General features: G+C 52.2%; 1 protein-coding gene across 2 annotated transcripts in view; it reads left to right on the forward strand.

The window, feature by feature from the left end:
* The window catches only part of Sgsm2 (small G protein signaling modulator 2), a 41,187-nt gene that overhangs the window by 13,633 nt on the left and 5,684 nt on the right, over positions 1 to 21,870 (forward strand). The window contains exons 3-18 of one of the 2 annotated variants that reach the window (XM_052756059.1): positions 5,566 to 5,728; positions 5,947 to 6,108; positions 6,396 to 6,463; positions 6,560 to 6,705; positions 6,967 to 7,101; positions 7,620 to 7,744; positions 8,430 to 8,497; positions 9,260 to 9,420; positions 9,571 to 9,697; positions 11,244 to 11,378; positions 15,119 to 15,272; positions 16,301 to 16,365; positions 16,446 to 16,591; positions 17,041 to 17,169; positions 17,447 to 17,629; positions 21,323 to 21,706. In XM_052756059.1, the coding sequence (XP_052612019.1) occupies positions 5,566 to 5,728; positions 5,947 to 6,108; positions 6,396 to 6,463; positions 6,560 to 6,705; positions 6,967 to 7,101; positions 7,620 to 7,744; positions 8,430 to 8,497; positions 9,260 to 9,420; positions 9,571 to 9,697; positions 11,244 to 11,378; positions 15,119 to 15,272; positions 16,301 to 16,365; positions 16,446 to 16,591; positions 17,041 to 17,169; positions 17,447 to 17,629; positions 21,323 to 21,706 (2,351 nt within the window). The remainder of the gene's footprint in view (positions 1 to 5,565; positions 5,729 to 5,946; positions 6,109 to 6,395; positions 6,464 to 6,559; positions 6,706 to 6,966; positions 7,102 to 7,619; positions 7,745 to 8,429; positions 8,498 to 9,259; positions 9,421 to 9,570; positions 9,698 to 11,243; positions 11,379 to 15,118; positions 15,273 to 16,300; positions 16,366 to 16,445; positions 16,592 to 17,040; positions 17,170 to 17,446; positions 17,630 to 21,322; positions 21,707 to 21,870) is intronic. The other variant, XM_052756060.1, reaches the window with a different exon arrangement.

Here is a 21,870-nt window from a genome sequence, read left to right on the forward strand (position 1 = left end):
AGTGATCCAGTGCTACACCTTGCTCTTGGAAGTTCCCCATTAGTTCCTAGAGAGCATTTCATTGTTGCTGAGAGCTGCACACTGCTCACCTGTGTGAACAAACTGTATTTACTTAGCCTGACCCCCGCTGCTGATGGACACATGGGTGGTTTCCAGTTCTTTGCTATTATAGCTAATTGTGCCCTTACATCCATAGGAAAAATTCCAGAAGAGGGATTGCTGGGTCAAAGGTTATCTGCACCTCTGATTGAGAGTGCCAAATTGCTAAATAGGAATGACATCGTCTAACCCTCCCACCAGCAACATAGTAGCAATATACCTAGCTTCTAGTATCCCTCCATCTTTTGTGCCATCATACCTCCCTACCCCCATCCCCATCCCCACCCCCACCCCGCAGGTCTCCATATTCTACATTGTAGCCCAGGCAGGGTAAACTTTCAGCCCTCCTGCCTTAGTCTCCTGGGTAGCAAGGATTACAGGCTGGTGCCACCAGATCTAACCCAGTGTCTCCACTCTATAAACGACCACTTGGAATGGTTAAATCAGTATGCGATGGGTTGAGTCCAAGGCCAATAGGCTCTGTTAGCACTGTGCTCTCCAGCCCCAGGTAGCGTTTGCCAAGCTCCATAACTTTTAAGGCTTTGAAGGACCCAAGGAGCAGCTCAGGCTGGTCCAGCCTTGGTCTTTAGCTTTCCTTAGGACAGTATCAGACTTCAGTGAGTGTTCACAGCAAGATGCTAGAGTTAAATTTAGCTGTACTTCTGCTGTCTCAGTGTGACAGGATGACTGACCATGGAGAAGGGTCTCTGGGATCAGCTGACCAAACTCTAAAAGCCACCAGAAGATGAAGATAGGGAGTGAGGGTCTTGCTTGTTAAGTCTTGTCTCCCTCTCTAACTCTGTTGTCCTTTTTTATTTTGTGGGGGTTTTCCCCGTAAGTCTTTTTGTTTTTTATTTTCTATTTTTAAAATTTATTTGTCCAAGCCTTCTATGTTGGAATTTATTGACTAGGGCATGTTTTTCTCATATTAAATGAGCCAAAAGATGTCAGGGCTGTCACCTTATGGTATATCCACATGGTGCTAGGATTCACTGAGACAAAGGGCCCTGGAGCCTCCATGACTGATGCCCAGAGCTCTGACAGCTCACTTAGCAGGGGGCCGGCCTTACAGCTTGGTACTTTAGTCCTGTGGTAGTCTGTATGGCCTCTACAAAGATGTGGTGCTCTGGTGGCAGGTTCCAGGCAGTAAGGACCTGGAGTTGCCTGATGTCCTTGGGCATGAGGTCAAACAGGTCACACCTGAACTTGCCCCTGGGGAATGGGGCTTCACAGTGCCCTACTCAGTCTGTCTGGGGAGCAAATTTAGAACAAGTTAGAATCGTGTTTGGGTTGCTGCTCCACTCAAAAGTCCCAGAGTATGGGGCCAGCAGGATGGCTCAGCAGGTAAATAAATGTACTTGCTGTCCAGTCTGCGTTCAACTCCTGCAAGTTGTCCTCTGACCTCTACACACACTAAATAAGTGTAAAAAGAGTAATTTTTTTTTTGAAACAGGGTCTTACTACTTAGCCCTGGCTGGCCATGGAACTCACTATGTAGACCAGGCTGGCCATGGAACTCACTGTGTAGACCAGGCTGGACATAGAACTCACTATGTAGACCAGGCTGGCCTTGAATCAAGAGATTTTACTGCTTTGGCCTCTCGAATGCTGGGATTACAGATGTGTCACCTTGTTGGGCAAAATAAATAAAAAATAAATTTAAGTGCTATAGCAAAGATTATTAATCTTTTTGGAGTCTGGACCCTCTCTTAGAAGCTGGAAGCCACTGATTCCATACCCTGGGCACAGGGGCACTTAAGCATTGTAAAACAAACCAGAAATTTACATTCAAATTATACATAATTTCAATGCATTTGGAGCCCCAAAAACCCCTCCACAAGCCCCTTCAGGTAGTAGTTTTCTGTTGTGATTATTATTATTTTACCTCCATGCTGCACAGAGTCACATTTCATCTCTGGAGTGGGAGTGGAGCAGGATACTCTAGTTTCGGCAGTCACTGATTTGGGAGCATATGGAACTAGGCCAAGAACACCTGGCCTCACAGGTCCCTGAAGACTGTCAGGGTGAGAGGGATTCCTCCTTCCCCAGACATGGCTTGGCAGTTTGCCTGAGTTTCCCAGAAGGAATTCAGGAGCCATGGTGCGAACCAAGCGATGGGCGTGATGTTTGGGCTTCCCTCCGCAATCCCTCCTTGTGATAATTGCTGAGCTCTGCTTCTGCTGGCTCTCAGGAGAACGTGTTCCTGTGCTAAGAGGCTGCTGGTGAGGGGGTGAAGCCAAATGGGGTGGCTGCTCCCCAGCTCCCAGCCTGGCTGCATTTGCAGTGGCTTGGGGAAGGTGGGAAGGCTAATAACTCATTATCCTTGCCATTAGTCACATCACTGAGGCCATGATTCCCTGCAGGACTGGTGCCACCTGCTGCCACTCTGGCTTTGTTCAGTGTGGCTGCTTTTCCCTTCTACACGATGAGAATTCAACATCAGGAAATGGTGAGCACCCTCCCTCCCACCAACACAGAGCTATAGCTGCAACAGCCCCAGATTGAAAGACTGAGGCTGGAGGACACTCACCTGGACATCCCAGGGCCACACAAGATCCCCAGAGAGCAGGGTTAGCATGAGGTGGAGCACATGAATTCTCTTTTTTTTTTTTTTTTTTTTTTTTTTTTTTTTAAAGATTTATTTATTTATTATGTATACAGTGTTCTATCTACATATACACCTGCAGGCCAGAAGAGGGCACCAAATCTCATTACGGATGGTTGTGAGCCACCATGTGGTTGCTGGGAATTGAACTCAGGACCTCTGGAAGAACAGCCAGTGCTCTTAACCTCTGAGCCATCTCTCCAGCCCAGCACATGAATTCTTAAGTCAAAGATTTCCTGTATGGTTGATACATATGTGAGACCATGTCTCTGTACACATGTGCACAGATGTATGACCACCCTGGGAAAGAAAAGATGTGCCTTCTAAAACAAAGGCCTCCAAGGCTGGAACAAGAAGCCTGCCTGTTTCCCTCCCCTGGGAAACTGAACTGGCAGAAGACCTCAAGGCCCCCTCCCTTCTTAACTGCAGTCCAAGAGAAAGACAAACAAAAATCCTTTATAGGAAAACAGTAACTGCTACTAGCTGCTTAAATGAAGATAGAAAAACAGATGAAAAAAAAATCTACTTGAGAAGTAATTATTTGCCACACATATTGGTGCATGCCTATAATCCCAGCACCTGGGCAGTGGAGACAGGAAGATCTCAGAGTTCAAAGCCAGACTCTGCTACATAGAAAATCTGAGAAGAGTCTGGGCTTCGTGAGTTTTTACCTTTAAAATAAATTAGTAGTTATTTCCTGGGTCCAAGTTTCATGTCTTGATTGTGCTAATCAGAACAATCTTGGGGCTGGATAGATAACTCCAACAGCTAGGAACACTGGATTTGCAAGCATGAAGACTAGAGTTTGCTTCCCAACACCGATGTAACCAGTCAGGAGAATAGCTTTCAGCCTAGTCTAGTCTCTTAGTGTTTCTATTGCTGTGAAGATAGACTATGACCATGGCAACTCTTAAAAAGGAAAACATTTCATTGAGACTGGCTTACAGTTCAGAAGTTTAGTCCATTGTCATCATGGTGGGAAGATGGAAGCATGCAGGTAGACATGGTGCTGGAGAAGGAGCTGAGAGTTCTACGTCTGGGTGAGCAGGCAACAGGAAGAGAGAGAGAGGGACACTGGCCTGGCTTGAGCATCTGAAACCTCAAAGCCTACCCGCCAGTGACACACTTCCTCCAACAAGACCACACTTCCTAATAGTGCCACTCCTGTGAGCCTGTGGGGGCCATTTTCACTCAAACCACCACATCTAGAAAACATGAGCCTTGAGTTCAAGGAGAGACCCTGCCTCAAAGGAATAGGTGAAGAGTGATGGAGGAGGACATCCATCTTCCTCTTACGCCTTCAACACAGGTGTACATGCTCAAGCTAAATAACACTGAAGAAAGAAAGAAGGAAGGAAGGAAGAAAGAAGAAAGAAAACCATGCCTTTAATCCCAGCACTCATGAGGCAGAGGCAGATGGATCTTTGTGAGTTCGAGGCCAGCCTGGTCTACAAAGTCAGTTCCAGGACAGGCTCCAAAAGCTACACAGAGAAACCCTGTCTTGAAAAAACAAAAACAAAAACCTTAACAGGGCATCAGTTCCCCATATCAAAGAAAACATCACTTTTACCCACCTCTGGGGCAGCCCATGATCCTCTGATGCATCCAAGTCCTACCACACTGAGGGTGAGGGTCAGGAACAGACGTGGGCTCGTGGGTAAGGAAGTGGTTTCACATGCCATCTCATGTGACCTCACGCAGTCCTAAGAAGTCTCCCTCATTGCACAGCTGATAAAGCTGAGGCTTTGTGCATGAAGTCAGTTCCAGGTTTCCCAGAAGCATGGAGTCACTATACCAGTCTGAGACCCTGGGCTGTCCACCTCTTTGTCCCCAGCACTGCTTAGTTCGGCCTCAGCAATGGCCAGGCACTGCCTACCACACATGTGCACCATGTTTTCAGAGTCTGTACATGCCAAGGGCAGCTCTTTGCTTTTCCCTGCCAAGTTCCTTCCTGTGGGGTCTCGGTGGTAAGCAGGGATCCAGAGGGAGAGATTAAGTGTGGCCCCTGAAAACATGAATGAATTAAGGAAGTCCTTCAAGTGCTGAAGGGGGGAAAAAATCTCTCACTCCCAGCTGCTGTGCTCATAAATAACCCAGAGACTACTGTGAGGGCTGATCTCTGCAGAGGCTTCATCAATATTTCAGCTTCAGAGCCTTGTTCCTTAGCAACCACGTCACCAAGCTCTCCAGAAGGGCTGCTGGGCCATGTGCTCTCTGCATCCCCTTCCTGTAGGTGCTGTCTCTGTCCTTGTGGTCAGGTGGAGACATTCGTGTCAACTCCAGTGAGCAGCTTTGCTCCTCACAGCTCACTGGGATGCCACTGCATACAGAAGGCATGTGTGCACCAGGCAAGGGAGAGAAGCAGCTTTGCTCCTCACAGCTCACTGGGATGCCACTGCATACAGAAGGCCTGTGTGCACCAGGCAAGGGAGAGAAGCACCTTGGCACGTGACAGCTCTCACAAGCCCACCATGAGCTTGGGGCAGAAGGGCGGGATGGAGAGCTTTGGAGGGAGGTCAAGATCTATTTCTTTGGCCTAGCCCCAGTTCAGCACAATTCAAAGCTTGTCCCAGCCCCTGCCTCTCTGCAGGCATACAGTATTTCCAAGGCAAGAGGGATTTCTCCTTCCTCAGAGGGGTTAGCACTTTACCCAAGTTTACCAGAAGGAATTCAGGTGTGAACAGGCATGATGTTTGGGGTTCCCTCAGCATTCCTTCCTAGTGATACCTGCTGAGTTCTGCCTCTGCTAGCTCTCAAGAGAACTCATCCTTATGCTGCGAGGCTGCAGGGGGAGCGGAGAAGGCCAAGTGGGGTGGGTGACCTCCAACCCAGGCTCAGATACTGTTTGGCTTCGTGTCCAGGCGCTGTGGAGGCTTGCCTCCTGCATCAGCTGAGACGCCGTGCCGCTGGCTTCCTGCGTAGTGACAAGATGGCAGCTCTGTTCACCAAAGTGGGGAAGACATGCCCCGTGGCTGGAGAGATTTGCCACAAGGTGCAGGAGCTGCAGCAACAAGTAGAGGGCAGGTGAGGCCCGAGCCAGCCCTCCTGACGTCCCTCTGCTCTATCCTGGGATTGACCTCAGCGGGGGCTTCCTGGCCTCTGAGGGGTTGGCCATTTGTGGTTCCGTGTCCTGTCTCCCTATTTCAGCTCCTTATCTCGGCCCAGGCACTCCGAGTTCCTGTTCTCACTCCAGTGCCACCACTGGGGCTGTGCTTCTGAAGCCTCCCCTCTTCTCTTTGCAGGAAACCCTCCGGAGGCAGCCAGGAAGCCCTTCGGAAACAGGGCTCAGGTGGCGGGAAGGCCCCAGCTCTCAGCCCACAGGCCTTGAAACACATCTGGGTACGCACAGCACTCATGGAGAAAGTTCTGGACAGGGTTGTACAGTACCTGGCCGAAAACTGCAGGTGACTGCCCACCCCCCATTGGTCCCCTCCTTGGCCCACCTCAGCTCATCCCCTCTACATGCTTAATAGTCCATGGCAGTCTGTAGGCATGCCTCCAGCCCTCTTTTGGCACCCCAAGAACATAGACCACACCAAGAACCCTACAACACTTCATCCTATTGACTCATTCTTTTTTGGTGACTGACATGAATCTGGTCTGTGGGTGTGCTTCTCCTGAGTGAGCTTGACCACCCTGGCCTGAGTCCAGGAGCCCTGGTAGTCACCCTGTCTCTGTCTCTTCTTGGCAGCAAGTACTATGAAAAGGAAGCATTACTGGCAGACCCTGTGTTTGGCCCAGTCCTGGCCTGTCTCCTAGGTGAGCTTGAAAACTTAAAGGCCTGTGTTGGTTCAGTGGAGTGAGGAGTGAGTGAGGAAAGAGACCCAGCTAAACTAACCATCCCTGTCTCCATAGTGGGACCCTGTGCCTTGGAATACACAAAGCTCAAGACAGCTGATCACTACTGGACTGACCCCTCTGCTGACGAGCTAGTCCAGAGGCATCGTATCCGGGGTCCCCCTAATCGACAGGACTCCCCAGCAAAGCGCCCTGCCCTGGGGGTTAGTATCCCTCTCCACACCTCCTGTGCTCACTTATTCAGACTATACTTACGGGCCGCCAAGTATTGGCCACCCAAGAGGACTTTCTGTCTATACTAGGACCTGCATAAATGCCGGTAGCCCATGCCTACTGTTGATTAGAGAGCAAAGGGTAACCGAGAGTCAGCTAGAGAGGGCTGTGGTGCGTGGGAGCCTGAAGATTCTCCAGTCCTAAGACCAGTTGCCCAGGGTGGGGGCCTGAGCCGTAACTTTGCCTGGCAGATCCGGAAGCGCCACTCTAGTGGCGGCACTTCCGAAGACCGGCTAGCTGCCTGCGCCCGTGAGTACGTGGAGTCCCTGCACCAGAACTCGAGAACTCGGCTGCTCTACGGCAAGAACAACGTACTGGTGCAGCCGGTAGGAATGCTTTGTGCCTCCAGTCTTCCCTCACTGCCCTCTTTAGACCTGCCTTCCCGGGACCAGAAGTTTTCAGCCAGTTTCCACGCTACAGAACTTGACCAGAGAGAAGGGAATATCATCCTACCCATCCCTTATTGTCATATGACTCGTGCCCAGCTTGGAGTTGGCAGGAGATAGGGATGACATCTGCCCTGGCTAGCTGAAATCCAGGCTGTCCAGGGCTAGGATGGCAGCCAGCAGGCAGAGTGAATGCCCAGCATGGGTGTGGCTGGCCAGTGGCAAACCTGGCACCCAGGCTAACAGGACAGAGCCAATGGCACTAAGCCAACTAGGAAGAGACGTTCAGATATAGCTTCTGTTTCTCCTTGCTCTGCCCAGCTTCTAGCCCCAGCTTCTAGCCCCAGGATCCCCATTGCTGGCCTGGCGTGCTCCCTCTTGGGTTCATTCTCATGGGCCATCTTAATGAGATTCTCAGGCCCATACTGTCTGTCTTCTGGTGTATCTCTTCCCTATAGAAGGAGGACATGGAGGCAGTCCCTGGCTACCTCTCCCTGCACCAGTCTGCAGAGAACCTGACTCTAAAGTGGACTCCCAACCAACTCATGAACGGAACTCTCGGGGACTCTGAGCTAGAAAAGAGGTAAAGTTTTACACTTGTTCTCAGGAAGCAGGGAAGGGATGGAGCCTTGGTCCCAGGGAAGGAAGGGATGGAGCCTTGGTCCCAGGGAAGGAAGGGATGGAGCCTTGGTCCCAGGGAAGGAAGGGATGGAGCCTTGGTCCCAGGGAAGGAAGGGGATGGAGCCTTGGTCCCAGGGAAGGAAGGGATGGAGCCTTGGTCCCAGGGAAGGAAGGGATGGAGCCTTGGTCCCAGGGAAGGAAGGGATGGAGCCTTGGTCCCAGGGAAGGAAGGGATGGAGCCTTGGTCCCAGGGAAGGAAGGGGATGGAGCCTTGGTCCCAGGGAAGGAAGGGATGGAACCTTGGTCCCAGGGAAGGAAGGGATGGGGAAACAAAGCAGACTCCAAGGGCCAAGCCTTACTCCTTATTCAATGCCAGGAGTTACAGGGAGAGGCTGCCTGAGTGATTCCCAAGCCCTTTGAGGCTGAGCCACGCCTGGCCGTGGAGGGGTTTGCACAAGCCAAGTGTGGACAGCTAAGACTGCCAGGCTGTGTGCCAGGAAAGCAGCATGAAACTTAGAGGGGCAGAGCTGGCTGAGGTCCCTGCCTGGCTGTGGCTGCCCTCTCTTCAGCATAGTTTCAGGGGGTGATAGGACCAGTTGACAGAGGCAAGTCTTAGGGGACAGTGACACCCTATGGTTCCTTTTCAGTGTTTACTGGGACTATGCCCTGGTGGTACCCTTCAGTCAGATCGTCTGCATCCACTGCCACCAGCAAAGTGAGTCTGCTCATCTGAAGCACAGCGGGGGGGGGGGGGGGGGCTCCGTGTTGTTGTACACTGTGCATGGGGCCTGTCAGACTTACTGCGTCCCTCCCAGTGCTGGGAGTCAGACTCGGCACTGGACAGGCTAAGCACGTGTTCTGCTGCTGTGCACGCGCCCAGCCCTCCCACTGTCCTTACGTTTTTAATTTTTAAATTATTATTTGAAAACTTTATGTGCATGGATGTTCCGCCTACATGTATGTATGTGTACCATATATATGCCTGGTGCCCAAGGAAGCCAAAGAGGGATTGGCTCCCCAGAACTAGAATTACGGATACCTGTGACCAACCATATGGGTGCTAGGAATTGAAGCTGGGTCCTCTGCAGAAACACCAAGTGCACTTAACCACCGAAACAAACTCTCCAGCTTCATTTTTTTTTGACATTATTTAGTGTATATACATGTGTAAGTGCACATGTTGACATCTGCACCACAGTACACATGGAGACCTGAGGACAGTTTGCAGGTGTCACTTCTCTCCTCCCACCCCAGGGTTGGGAATGAAGCTCAGATTCTTAGGCTTTGCATCAGCCCCTTTACCGGCTGAGCCATCTAGCCAGCCCTCTACTGTTCCTATTAGTGACCACCCAAGGCACGTGCTAGCCTGTCTACCCTCCTTCCTAGCCTGGGCAATCTCACCAGTCGGGCCAGGGTGATGGGTTGGGAGATCTCAAGAAGGGCCCCAGCCTCACTCGTGGGCATTCACCCCCACCAGAGAGCGGTGGCACGCTTGTGCTGGTGAGCCAGGATGGCATCCAGAGGCCGCCACTGCACTTCCCACAGGGAGGACACCTGCTGTCCTTTCTGTCATGTCTGGAGAATGGGCTGCTGCCTCGTGGACAGCTTGAGCCCCCGCTGTGGACCCAGCAGGGAAAGGTACCTTGGCAGGGGAGGCTCTGGGTGCAGGGCTGGGTGAAGAAAGGCCTCCTCTCTTCCTTTCCAGCAAACAGTTCTCAGGAACAGGTTTGGGTGGGACCTTGGGTGGGACTGTGCACTGGACAAGCTGACCACCCACTCCCTCTGCAGGGCAAGGTTTTCCCCAAGCTACGGAAACGCAGCAGCGTACGTTCAGTCGATGTGGAGGAGTTGGGTGTTGGACGGGCCACAGACTACGTGTTCCGGATCATCTACCCTGGGCACAGGCATGAGCGCAGTGAGTGTCCCCACGTTCCCTGTGGAGAATGCTCAGGGGATGTGGGAGCACTGTGTCACTTAGGCCAGGTAGGCCCACTGGCCAGTCCAGGCCAGGTTAAGACAAGAGGTTCATCACTTACAGCCTCCCCGCTGAGTCTTTCACACATCATCCCTGTCTGTACCTAGCTGTCTTCCCCCAATCACCCTGAGACTCTCAGCTCAGCAGACCCAGGCATCACCATACAAGCTTCTTAGTCATATTTCATGTCATGATGCAAGAAAAAAAGGAGACTAGAAATATTAATAGAAGGTGGGAAACTCTCCGTTCCTCTTCAGGCTGAGATAAAAGATGGCGAACTCTCCCCCTCTTTAGCCCCACCGTCCAGCCTCCACAGATTAGCCTGGGCACAGGAACTGCACTCTTTTGACAGTGCAAGTTCACTTCTAGAGCCAGAGTCCTCAAGCCAGCTCCTGATACAGAAGCAGGGACTGCATCTGAAGAGGGTGGGACCTGGATGTTGAGGGCTGGGGTCCTGGTGCACACCTGGGCCTCGGGGCATTTTCGGCTAAGTACCTGCCACATCGGTGCTCTTTCTGCTCAGTGATGCCACCACCTGCGGGTTTCTCTGCACCAGACTTGTGTTTCTTGAAGATGAGATCAGGGAATCTCAGTCCACAGTGATTGCTGCCAACCAGACCACCTACCCTCCCTGCGTTTCCTAACTTGTGCCAGAAAGTTGTCCACAGTTACATGTCTTTGTTGATGGGCAGATGACCCAGACTTCATACAGATGGCTATAGCACAAATGTTCCAAAGAGACTTGGAGGACCTGGGCTTGGGGGACTCTATTCCTGCCAGATGTACCAGACAAGAGACAGCTACAGCCCGGATGCTGTAGGCTGGCATTTCACCTCAGACTTGGCTTGGTTTTGACTTGCAGCCTCTGTTTCGCTCCTTCAGTCCGTGACACGTTCCATTCTGGTCACATCATTGTGGACCTCTTCCCTCCCTGGAGTGTGAGCCAGGCATCAGGAGCTGAAACTCAGTTGAGTGACTCCCGCTCCTCAAAGATGGCTCTGAGGGGACCCTGGAAGAAGAAGGTTGAATTTATACTCTAAACTGAGGGACTTGGGGTCATCTCTAAGTTAAGTTCAGCCTGACCATGACAGCAGCTAAAGAAAGATGGGATCCATCTGGCTAGAGTCCTAGCTGGCCTTAGAGCTGGTGATCGCCTAGGCATGCACATGCGTGCGCACACACACACACACACACACACACACACACACACACACACACACAAACCCCTTTCTTCTGTTCTTCCTAGAGAGGACCCCTCCAAACAGTGGAGCTCTGTAGCCACCTCCCAGCCCGAGCCTTCCATCCTCTCCTGATAACCAGCAGAAGGTCCTTAGACAACCCCCTACCCCCTTCCCTCCTCTGTGCCTTGCAGGTTCAAGGTGATCCCAGTCTCCATGCCTTTCACCTCAAGGAAGGCAGTTGGTCTCTCCTGCCCAGGGACTAGGGTCCTCATGCCTCTGCCTCTCTCGCTATTTTCTTTGAGCAGTCACTATTAACTACCACCACCTAGCGGCCAGCCGTGCGGCCTCGGTGGACGATGATGAGGAAGAGGAGGATAAGCTACACGCGATGCTCTCAATGATCTGCTCGCGGAACCTCACAGCTCCCAGTCTGATGAAAGGTTTTTATCCCTCCCATCCCTGACTCACCTCGTCCTCCACCCTCACCCCCCTGGGCCCACTTGCCACCCACTGCAGGGGCTCAAACAGCAGTGTTGGCATTAGGGGACTTGCACGCAGGGCCATCTCCTTCCGCCAGAAGGCAGATCAGTGAGGACACAGGGAGGCCAGACAGGTCCTGGCAAGAAGAATGTTCAGAGCAGATGGCTCTGGCTGAGGAGGGGGCTTTATGCTGAGAGAGAGAGAGAGCCTCTGGGGGAGGAGGGCTGGCTATCTGATGATCCACCTCTTAGGGGCCTGAATGGCTCCCAGAGCTGCTCCCTAGTCCTGCCAGTCCTGCTGACAGATGCCAGACAGTGGTCTCTTTCTTTCTCTCCTGCTAACAGGAAAGGCCAGCTGCAGCCCTATGCTTCTAACGCTGACTTAACAAGACAGGGGTAAAGATAGGAACTGGACAGGTCCGGTGAGGGGTGAGGGTCACCATGAGAAGAGACCCCAAGGATTGGTCTTCCCAGCATACATGAGGGCTGTAGTGCTTTAGCGTGCAGACCTGGTACTTTAGCATGAAGCTAGATGTACTTACCACAGGGGGTCCAAGAACTGGTACAGGCTCCCAGCAGCAACTTGAATTCCTGCCCCACATGCCCCTGGTTCACTGTATGGGTTTGAGCAAGTATCTCAACATCTCCAGGCTCAGTTTTCTCACTGGTGCTAGGTGCCATGCCAGTGATGTTACCCAGGTGTCCTGTACTCTGGACCCCAGCATCCATGGTGGTAGGGATCTCCTTCCCTAGAAAGAACACAGCACAGTATTGTCTCAGCATTCATCTGCCCACCAAATTCTTTTTAACACAGAGCTCTCTTGGTGAGAAGGAGCCCCACTCTTTGAAAAGCCATCAACCAGGGGCTCTATGAGGGTAGACGGGCTCCAGGAAAGGCTGGACAGAGAAGCAGAGACGAGGCTAGCTCTTAGATGCTAGGCAATTCCCCAGTCCCCACCATGTCTATACCACTCGATTGGTTCTCGCTCTTACGGAGAGAGCCTGATATATCACACTCCTTACAGAGATGCTGTTCCTCCTAATTCTCTCCTTACACTTCCACAGAGTCCTGCTCATGGACACAGCCAAGTCACTCCACCAGTAGTAATGACTCCTATTCCTGCCAGCCAGGCCCATGGCTCAGAGCACGCCCAGCACCCCTCAGCCAACCCTGCCGGCTGCTCTTCTTCCTGCCACAGGTCTGCCTTCCTTCCCAGTCCTGTAGGCCATGGAGTACCCGACTCTTTAGGTTCCTGACACACACTTGCCACCTAGCTCTTTGCACCGTGGACTTGAACAACACCGCTTGTTTACTGGTTAACTGGCCTTGAGTAGTGTGGGACAGTTGAACTTGTTACCCCGAAAACTGGCCTCTTGGCCACTGACTGCTGGGTGGAGTGGTACACACACCTGTAATTGCAGCATTTTGTGGGTGGAGGGAGGAGGGTCTAGGAGGTCCAGGTCAGCCTTAGCTAAATAAGGAGTCTGAAGCTAGCTAGCCCAGGCAACTTGAGATCCCAGAAGAAAAAAGAAAGCCTACTGACTAGTATTAGGACTGAGGTCTCGGAGATCAGACAGATTTCCAAGCTCATGGAGTTCAGAGGCCTTGGAAGTAGTCTGGGTATCCTTTTATAGAATTTAGGGATTAGATGAACCCACAGTGTATCCCCTGTGCCCCCAGTACTTGGGGGAGAGGTACAGTATGAGGAGAAGATCCACAGAGAAGAGGGGAGTAGGGATGAGCGCCCCCTCTGCACTCCAGTCCGTAATGACAACACTGTTGGGTTCTGCGGTCACTGCTTTTTCAGGCCGGCAACATGCTTGACTTGTGCATGTGATTCAAGTGGCGGGGTGTCCAGGTCTCTTCCCTACCCCCTCCGGTTCCCGCTGCCCCTACAGAGCAGAGATGCTGTTCACTCTAATTCTGCTCCAGGCCAGGCACCTTTCACTCGGAGTCCTAGGGGCTGTGGGGTTCACACCCCTCAATTGTTTGCTTTATACTCTCCTCATGCTCAGAGGAGAGAGCAGAGTCAAAGCTGACCCGGCAGACCCCGTCCAGCCTGTTGCCTCACCAGTCACTCACCCAGTCACTCCAGAGCTCCAGCTGTCTGCACTGGGTTGTCACAGTGTAGAGTGTGCAATGCTGGCTGGTTCAGCTCCTTCCTGGAGAATTAAGGTGAAGAGCATTGACCCAGGAGATGTGCCTTGGTTGGGCCCAGCTTTCTGGGCATGAGCTTGTTTCCCTCTGTGCCCATCCTCCACCCTCTGCGCCTGTCACCATCCCTGCCTGCTGCCTGCTGTCTGCCTGGCTGGGCTGACTCCTCTCTACCCACCCACCTCTACCCCTACCCCCGGCTCCTCCCACACCTGGCCTCCTGCCTGCTGCAGGAGCATGAGCTAGGCTCCCATCCCTACTACCTGCACTTTGCCTCTCCCGCTCTTCCTGAAATCTTCAGCATGGCTTTGCAACCCCTCACTCCCAGAGCCGCAGCCCCCTACCAAGTAGATTCCCTTAATTTACCTCCTGGTGGAGCTGAAGGGCCAGATGCTGACACAATCCTACTCATGGGTCTGGGGGGACAAGGCGGGGCAGCCCTTGAGGGACTGGAGGGAAATCAGCTCAGCCCTCTCCACCAAGGCACACCCAGAGCTGGAGTCTGGCTGTCCAAAAGCACCAGACCTAGGCCTCCAGACTGTGGGGAGTCAGGGTCTCTTGCTAGATTTACCTAGAAAACCATTGCTGACCAGAGCTCAGCACACAGCTTTCTCAGGTCTTCCCTCTTTCGCACCTCCTCCCTCACGGTGGTATCAGTCTTTCACTTTTCACACCTTCACTGTGTTCCATCTCCGTGGCTCCTGGCGAATATCCACCCTGAACAGCCTTCTGCCCTGCTCTGGCCCGAGAAACTTTGAAGAGTCTTGACTCAGTTCTAATTTAGATCAGCAGGGATGGCTGAGACAGCTCCACCTACAGACGTACAGACATGCCCAAGGATCTGCCTGTGATGCTGCACTGTGGCATGCTCAGCTATGGCCGGTGTGGTGGATCACTGGGTCCATGTATCCAGGCACCACTTCTAGCCTGCCAGCCCTGGGAAGTTCCCCCCATCCCAGCTCACACAAGAGCTACCATGCTGAGTGCCCTCAGAGTAGGCCTCAGAGTGTCTGGTTTGGGCGGGAAGCACTGTTCCTTCTTAGCCACTGGCCACCAGATCTTGGATAGTCAAGGGTAATGAGAAAGATAGCTTGAGGCTTCCTCAGAGATTTTGGTCATTGATACTGAAGCTTCCAAACACATTCTTGAGCATTTCAGAAAGAAACATGCTGAGCCTTTAAAGGCCAAGGCTAACTGGCAGTATTTCAGGGAGTGGAGGCCTTTGCTCTTCTAACCTTTCCTCTAGGAAAGCGTGTGTTCTCTGCTGTTGATGGAGGTGGGTAGACAACTCACCCACAACTCAGTCCAAGTAGTCCGTTACATGGAAAAAGCACCTTCCGTCTTCTCCAGGGTCAGGGGAAGCTGGGCAGTGTCAGACACCCTCCCACTCTCTCCAACTCTGGGTTCTCAACCAGGCAGGCACCACCTTGTGAATTTCCACCAGTGGGTGATTTCGTCTGCAGCTCTGGGCAGAGGTGGGCATGCTACAGGGCACTTGGGGGAGGAAGCCCACCCGGCATTGACCTTGGCCCCTTCCTGCCTTCAGATGCTGGTGACATGATTGAGATGCAGGGTTTTGGACCCAGCCTGACAGCCTGGCACCTAGAGCCCCTGTGTAGCCAGGGCTCCTCCTGCCTCTCCTGCTCCTCCAGTAGCTCCCCGTATGCAACCCCCAGTCACTGCAGCTGCGTTCCTGACAGGTGAGTGGGAAGGACGGGAACTAGCCTCCAGTTAATGCATGCCAGTGTGTCCTCCTCTTCTGACAGGCTCGCTGTCGGCTTGTCAGGGTAGCTCTTTAGACTGGACAGAGCTGGATTCAAATTCCATTTATGCTACCTGCGTGACTTCAGCAAGTTGCTGAGTCTCTGTGAGCCTCTGTCTTTCCTTTTTGTTTTGTTTGTTTTGTTTGAGACTGAGTCTCACTATGTAGCTCTGGCTGACCTGAATCTCACTGTGTAGACCAGGCTGGCCTCCAACTTACAGAGATCTGTCTGCCTCTGCCTCCCAAGTGCTGGGATTAAAGGCCTGGCACTTCTGTGTTTCTAAACCTCAGTTTTCTCCCCTGCAAAATGGGGCAATACCACCTCCTTCCTAAAGCAGGTGAGGACCATGTGAGTGCCCAGGGTGGTACCTCCACATAATAGATACCATACTCTGCTCCCCTTCCTCTTGGGAGCATATCCCACTGTCAGGCTGTGTGTTCGGGAACACTCAGTACTATCATGTATGAAGGCAGCATGGGAACAGTTTGGGTCCATTGACTGAATACTCTCCTTCACCAGTCACTTCATTTTTAACCTGCCATTTCTGGTGATCCTGAAGTGTCTCCATTTATACATAAGGAAATCAAGATTCACTGGAATGCCAGGTGGTGGTGGCACACATCTTTAGTCTCAGCACTTGGGAGGCAGAGACAGGCAGATCTCTGTGAGTTTCAGGCCAGCCTGGTCTACAAAGTGAGTTCTAGGACAGCCGGGGTTGTTACACAGAGAAACCCTGTGGGGGGCGGGGGTTCACTGGAGCAAAGTTAGCTTAAGTGGGGGCCCCCGATTAGCAACGTCAAGGATGGCTGGCAAGGAGGGGGCCAGTCTTACACTACCAAGCTATCTATTCCACTCTCCACACAGCCCCCAGCATCCTGCCTGCCCCTGCCCCCTGAAGCCGCAAGGTCAGCCCTTCTTACCAGTAGGCTCCAGTCCCCTCCCTCTGAGCCAGGATGTTTCCACAGGTTGCCCCTCAGGCTGCTGTGTGAGAGCATGAAGAGGCAGATTGTGTCCCGGGCCTTCTATGGCTGTGAGTGTGTGGTGAGGGGGGCTCTGAGGGGTGGGGGTGGGGAAGCACCTCGGTCACAGCCTCCCTCTCGCCCACTGCAGGGCTGGCCTACTGTCGCCACCTGTCCACAGTGAGGACCCACCTGTCGGCACTAGTGCATCACAACATTATTCCACCCGACAGGCCCCCAGGGGCCGCAGGTGGTCTTACCAAGGACGTGTGGAGCAAGTATCAAAAGGACAAAAAGGTGCAAACTGGGCTCCCAAGGGCAGAGGCATGGGGTGGGGACTTGGGAGGCAACAGTTATATGTGGCTGCCTGCTCTAAACTGAATGGTCGTTTGCGGTAAAGCATGGTAGGGAGTTGGGCAGACAGGCGAAACTGACACCATGGGCTGACCTGCATGGTAGATGTATAGCTGAATCTCATATGCATGGGAAGGGACTGGGCTGGGAATCCAGTCTACTTCCATATTGATCTGAGATCTGGCAAGCTTTGCCCTGCCTGTGAGGAAGGAGGTGAGACAAGATCTCTTATAGCTGTAACCACAGAACAGGAGAATATGGTACCCCAAGCAGGGTGTGCCTGGGCTCAGGAAAGCCACTAGAACGCAGGCCCAGCTCTCCCTGGGATGTGGCTTGGCTGCTGGGCCACAGTAACTGGAGGCTGCATAGTCTTTACCCTCTGGATCCCTCAGAACTACAAAGAGCTGGAGCTGCTGCGGCAGGTGTACTATGGTGGTGTGGAACATGAGATTCGCAAGGATGTCTGGCCCTTCCTGCTGGGCCACTACAAGTTTGGCATGAGCAAGAAGGAGATGGAGCAGGTAAGGGAGCCTGCTCCTACAGAGCCAAGGAAACAGCAGCTGGGCAGGTGACCCCAGAGAGGGAGTCTTGGAAGCCTCAGCCCCTCCTAGCTAGAAACAGGAGAGGAAGATGGTAATGGAGCAGCCCCACGACCCTCACCTCAGGGCCTGCTCCAGTCCAGCCATCTCAGCTTCTGCGTCCCCTCTAGGCTGAAGTTCCAGTACCTGCTCACTGAGCTCTGAGGGAGGCATGCCTCAGGGCACCCTCCCTCATGGTCATGGTGTGGTCTGAGCACAGGTGGATGCAGCAGTGGCAGCAAGGTACCAGCAGGTGCTGGCAGAGTGGAAGGCCTGCGAGGTGGTGGTGAGGCAGCGGGAGCGGGAAGCTCATCCAGCCACGCTTCCTAAATTCTCCTCGGGCAGCAGCATTGACAGCCACGTGCAGCGCCTGGTGCACCGAGATTCTACCATCAGCAATGATGTGAGCCATTCTGGGGGAAGGACTTGGTGGGGAGGGCTGTTGGGGCCCACGAATCTCTCAGGCACAAGGGTCCTGAGCATGGGGCCAGCTCCCAGTACTGGCAGTTGGATCATGGGCAGAGGCTTCCTGTGTCAGTGTCTTGAAATTTCAGCTGAAGAATAGGCAACTTTGGGTGCTTTCACCAAAAACCAAGGCATCGCTTTGTGCTGCGTTTAAACAGAACAGTACGGGCAAATGAGTCTTTTGGGATGTGGGGAAGCTTCTCCCTCCTTGTAGAGAAAATGTGAGGCAGTCATGGGTTCCCATGAGTTCCATTACTGTATCTGCTTCTGGGGAGATCAGTGTTTTTGAGCAAGAGTGCCCCCCATATCTGGCCTTTGTTTCCAAACTTCTCCATTCCTGTGACTCTGATCGAAGAGGCTTTATGGAAAGTTATTGGCCAGAGAACAGAGGAGCGCTTAGAGAGCCATTGATGTCCCCTGGCAGGGCCCTTTCTCTGCAGTTTTCTGTCACCTTGTCCAAGTATCTGCAGAGGTAGGTAGAGCACTCCTGGAATGCTCTTCCTGCCGCCACTGCAGCCTTGAGAACAGCAGGCAGTAACCGCTGCCCGCTACCGCCGCCGCCGCCGCCATCCCACCCATATCTGAGTTTCTTTTTCCTTTTTCTTTTCCTACCTTTCTTCTTTCCTCTCCCCAGCCCCTCCTGTCTTGAACTGGCCTTAACTGTCATCCTGCCTCAGCCTCCTTAGCTGGGATTACAGGTGCTCTGCATACTTACCTGGAATAAGCTGTTTTTATTCCTGTAATTATTATTGAGACAGGGTTTCCCTTTGTAGATCTGAAACTCACCATGTAGACCAGGCTAGCCTTGAACTCAGAGATCCACCTGCCTCTGCTTCCCAAGTGTTAGGATTAAAGTTATATACAGCAATGCCCAGCCCGTAAGTGGTTCTGGTTTTTTATTGTTGTTGTTTTGTTTTTTTGAGACAGGGTTTCTCTGTGTAGTCCTGGCTATCCTGGAACCACTCTGTAGACCAGGCTGGCCTCGAACTCACAGAGATCTGCCTGCCTTTGCCTCCTGAGTGCTGGGATTAAAGGTATGCACCACCACACCAGCTTGTGGTTCTGGGGTTTTGTTGTTGTTGTTTGCTTGGTTTTTTTTTTTTTTTTTTTTTTTTTTAGACATGGTTTCTCTGTGTAGCTTTAGCACCTTTCCTGGAACTCACTCTGTAGCCCAGGCTGGCCTCAAACTCACAGAGATCCACCTGCCTCTGCCTCTCGAGTGCTGGGATTAAAGGTGTGCATCACCACCGCCCAGCTCGTGGTTCTGTTTTTAAGATTTATCTATTTTTATGTGTATGAGTGTTTTGCCTGCATGAATGTTTATGTACCACATGTGTACCTGATGCCTATGGAGGTCAGAAGAGGACATCTCTCTGGAACTGGAGTTATGGATGATTAAGAACCACCAGGTGGATGCTGGGAATCTACCTAGGTCCTCTGAAGAGCAACAAGTGCTCTTAACCACTGAGCCATCTCTCCAGCCCCCATTTTGTGATTTTTTTTTCCTCCTTCAAAATTGTCTTTTTTTCAAAATATGACACATAAATGTGAAGGTGGCATAGTGAAGCCCATTACTCTGTATGTTAAACTAACAAATTAATATTAAAAAGCCAGATGTGTCTCACTTTTGGAATCTCAGTACTCTAGAGGTAGAGGTAGAAGGATCAGGAATTCAAGGCCAGCCTTAGCTACATAGTAGAGTCAGAGCCATCCTGGGTTACATTAGTCCCTATTTCAAAAAGAGAGAGAGAGAGAAAGAGAGGGTGGGGAGAGGGAGGGAGAGAGAGAGAGGGAGGGAGAGAGAGGGGGGCTCTTTTAGATAAAGTTTGCTCTTTATACTTTACTAATCATGAATGTTAACAGAAAATATAAAGTAGAGCAAGACTTAAAGAATATAACTCCAGTCAGAGAGATGGCTCAGCAGTTAAGAGCACTGGCTGCTCTTCCAGAGTTCCTGGGTTCATTTCCAGCACCCTCATGGCTGCTCCTAACCATCTATAACTCCAGTTCCAGGGCATCTGGTACCCTCTTCTGACCTCCATAGGCACTGTATGCATGTGATGCACAGACATACATGTGGACAAAACACCTATATACTTAAAATAAAAATAAATATTTTTAACTGTCTAAACTAACAGGACACCCTCTCCATCCCATGCACGCTGTTCTTCACCCCCGGTGAGCGTACTTTGTGCTCTGCCTTTTGTAAAAACCTGTATCTGGGAGGGAGAGACACAGATAAAGGCACTTTCTGCACAAGTCTGATGACCTAAGTTTGAGCCCCAAAACCCACTTACAGGTGAAAGGAGAGATTGACTCCACAAAATTGTCCTCTGGCCTTGTGTGCATTACGGCACATGCATCACTAACCCACACACTCACCATACACACACAGTAATCCTAAGTAAATGAAAACAAGTCCGAGCCGGGCGGTGGTGTGCTCTGGTAATCACAATACTTGGCGGCTGAGGCCAGCCTGGGCTACTGAATTTCACAAGTATGACTTTACCCAGTGTTTCAGATTTCTTACCCAGAGAGAAGACTTTTAGCCTTTCTTTGACTACACTGTCCAGTTAGAAAAAGGGAAGACAAAGGGTGCGTAGCATGTTGTTTCCCGACTTGTTCTGTGGTGGGCTTCCGGCAGTCAGGGAGGGTCTCCCTTTACTTCCACATTGTCTGAAGACTAACATGACTGACTTGGTGTCGCTACAAAGGTTTCCGGTCTTGTCTGCTCAACATCCGATACCAGCAATAAAGAACTTGCTTTTCCTAAACCTGCAGCTTATTCTCCCCACCACGCCCCAGCAGCCACGTCAAGACACTAGGGCAGCTCTCCCGGGATCCTTTGTGACTTCAGGTCTTTGCTACCAAGAGTTGGAGCCTAGGGGCCAGAGACAGCTCAGCTACTGAGATCACGTACTGCGGGGTTGGAGAACATATTGTTTTGGTAGAGGACCTGAGTTTGGTTCCTAGCGTCCCTGGCCTCAGCAAGTGCCTACACTCGGGTGCAAAACCCAATATCCAGACACATAATTAAAAATAAAACAATAAATCTCTTAAAAAAAAAAAAAGCCAGATGGTAGTGGCGCACACCTTTAATCTCAACACTTGGAAGGCAGAGGCAGGCGGATCTCTGTGAGTTCAAGGCCAGCCTGGTCTACAGAGCGAGATCCAGGACTGGCACCAAAACTACACAGAGAAACCCTGTCTCAAAAAAACAAAACAAAACATGGATGGTGGTGGTGCATGCCTTTAATCCCAGTATTCAGGAAGCAGAGGCAGGCGGATCTCTGAGTCTGAGGCCAGCCTGGGCTACAGAGCCAGTTCCAGGAGAGTCAGGGCTGCACAGAGAGAAGAAAAAGCCAGGGGCCTCTGCCCCCTTCTTATAGCAGTCCCTGGAAGGTGTGGACTCTGCACAGGCACTGCCTGTTCTTTTTGCCCAAAGCCTTGTTTCTTCTTTTGGTTGGCTGGAGTAAGAGCAGGTTTGGTGCCCAGGGACTGTGGTGTTGGGAGTTGGGGGTGGGAGGAGGTGGGAGGTGGGGAGGAAGAAAACTCCCCTTCCCAGCTCCGTTCTGATCCAGGGAAGACCCTGGGGTGTTGGATGGAGTCACCCTCTGTTTACTTCCACCAGGTGTTTATCTCTGTGGATGATCTAGAGCCCCCAGGGCCTCAGGACCCTGATGATTCCAAACCAAAGCAGGAGCAGGAGCCAGCAACTGGGACTCCAGGCATGGCTGCTGCCGAGCAGCAGTCAGTGGAGTTCGACTCCCCAGACTCGGGGCTGCCTTCCTCCCGCAACTACTCTGTGGCCTCTGGCATCCAGTCCAGCCTAGATGAGGCGCAGAGTGTGGGCTTCGAAGAGGACGGCGGTGGGGAAGAAGGCTCCTCCGATGGGCCAGCCACTGCAGCCCACACTTTCTCGGAGCCCCATGATTCAGGCCAGGAGAAGCTTGCACCTGCCAGTGAGCTCGAAGCAGGGGAGGAGCTCACAGCCGTGTGTGCAGCAGCCTACACTGTACGTGGATGTTCCCTGATGCTCCCTCGCACTACTGTCAGTGGCTCTGGAGTCCTGACACCCTAAAACCTGGGCACCGACTGCAAGGGGAGGGGGTGTGTGGCTATCCTGAAAGGGCTGAGCATCACTAAGAGACCTCTGTTCTCAGAGCTCTGGGGTCCTTG

This window comes from Peromyscus californicus, unplaced genomic scaffold (genome assembly GCF_007827085.1).
Source record: "Peromyscus californicus insignis strain IS unplaced genomic scaffold, ASM782708v3 Scaffold_3__1_contigs__length_106647218, whole genome shotgun sequence".
NCBI lineage: Eukaryota > Metazoa > Chordata > Mammalia > Rodentia > Cricetidae > Peromyscus > Peromyscus californicus.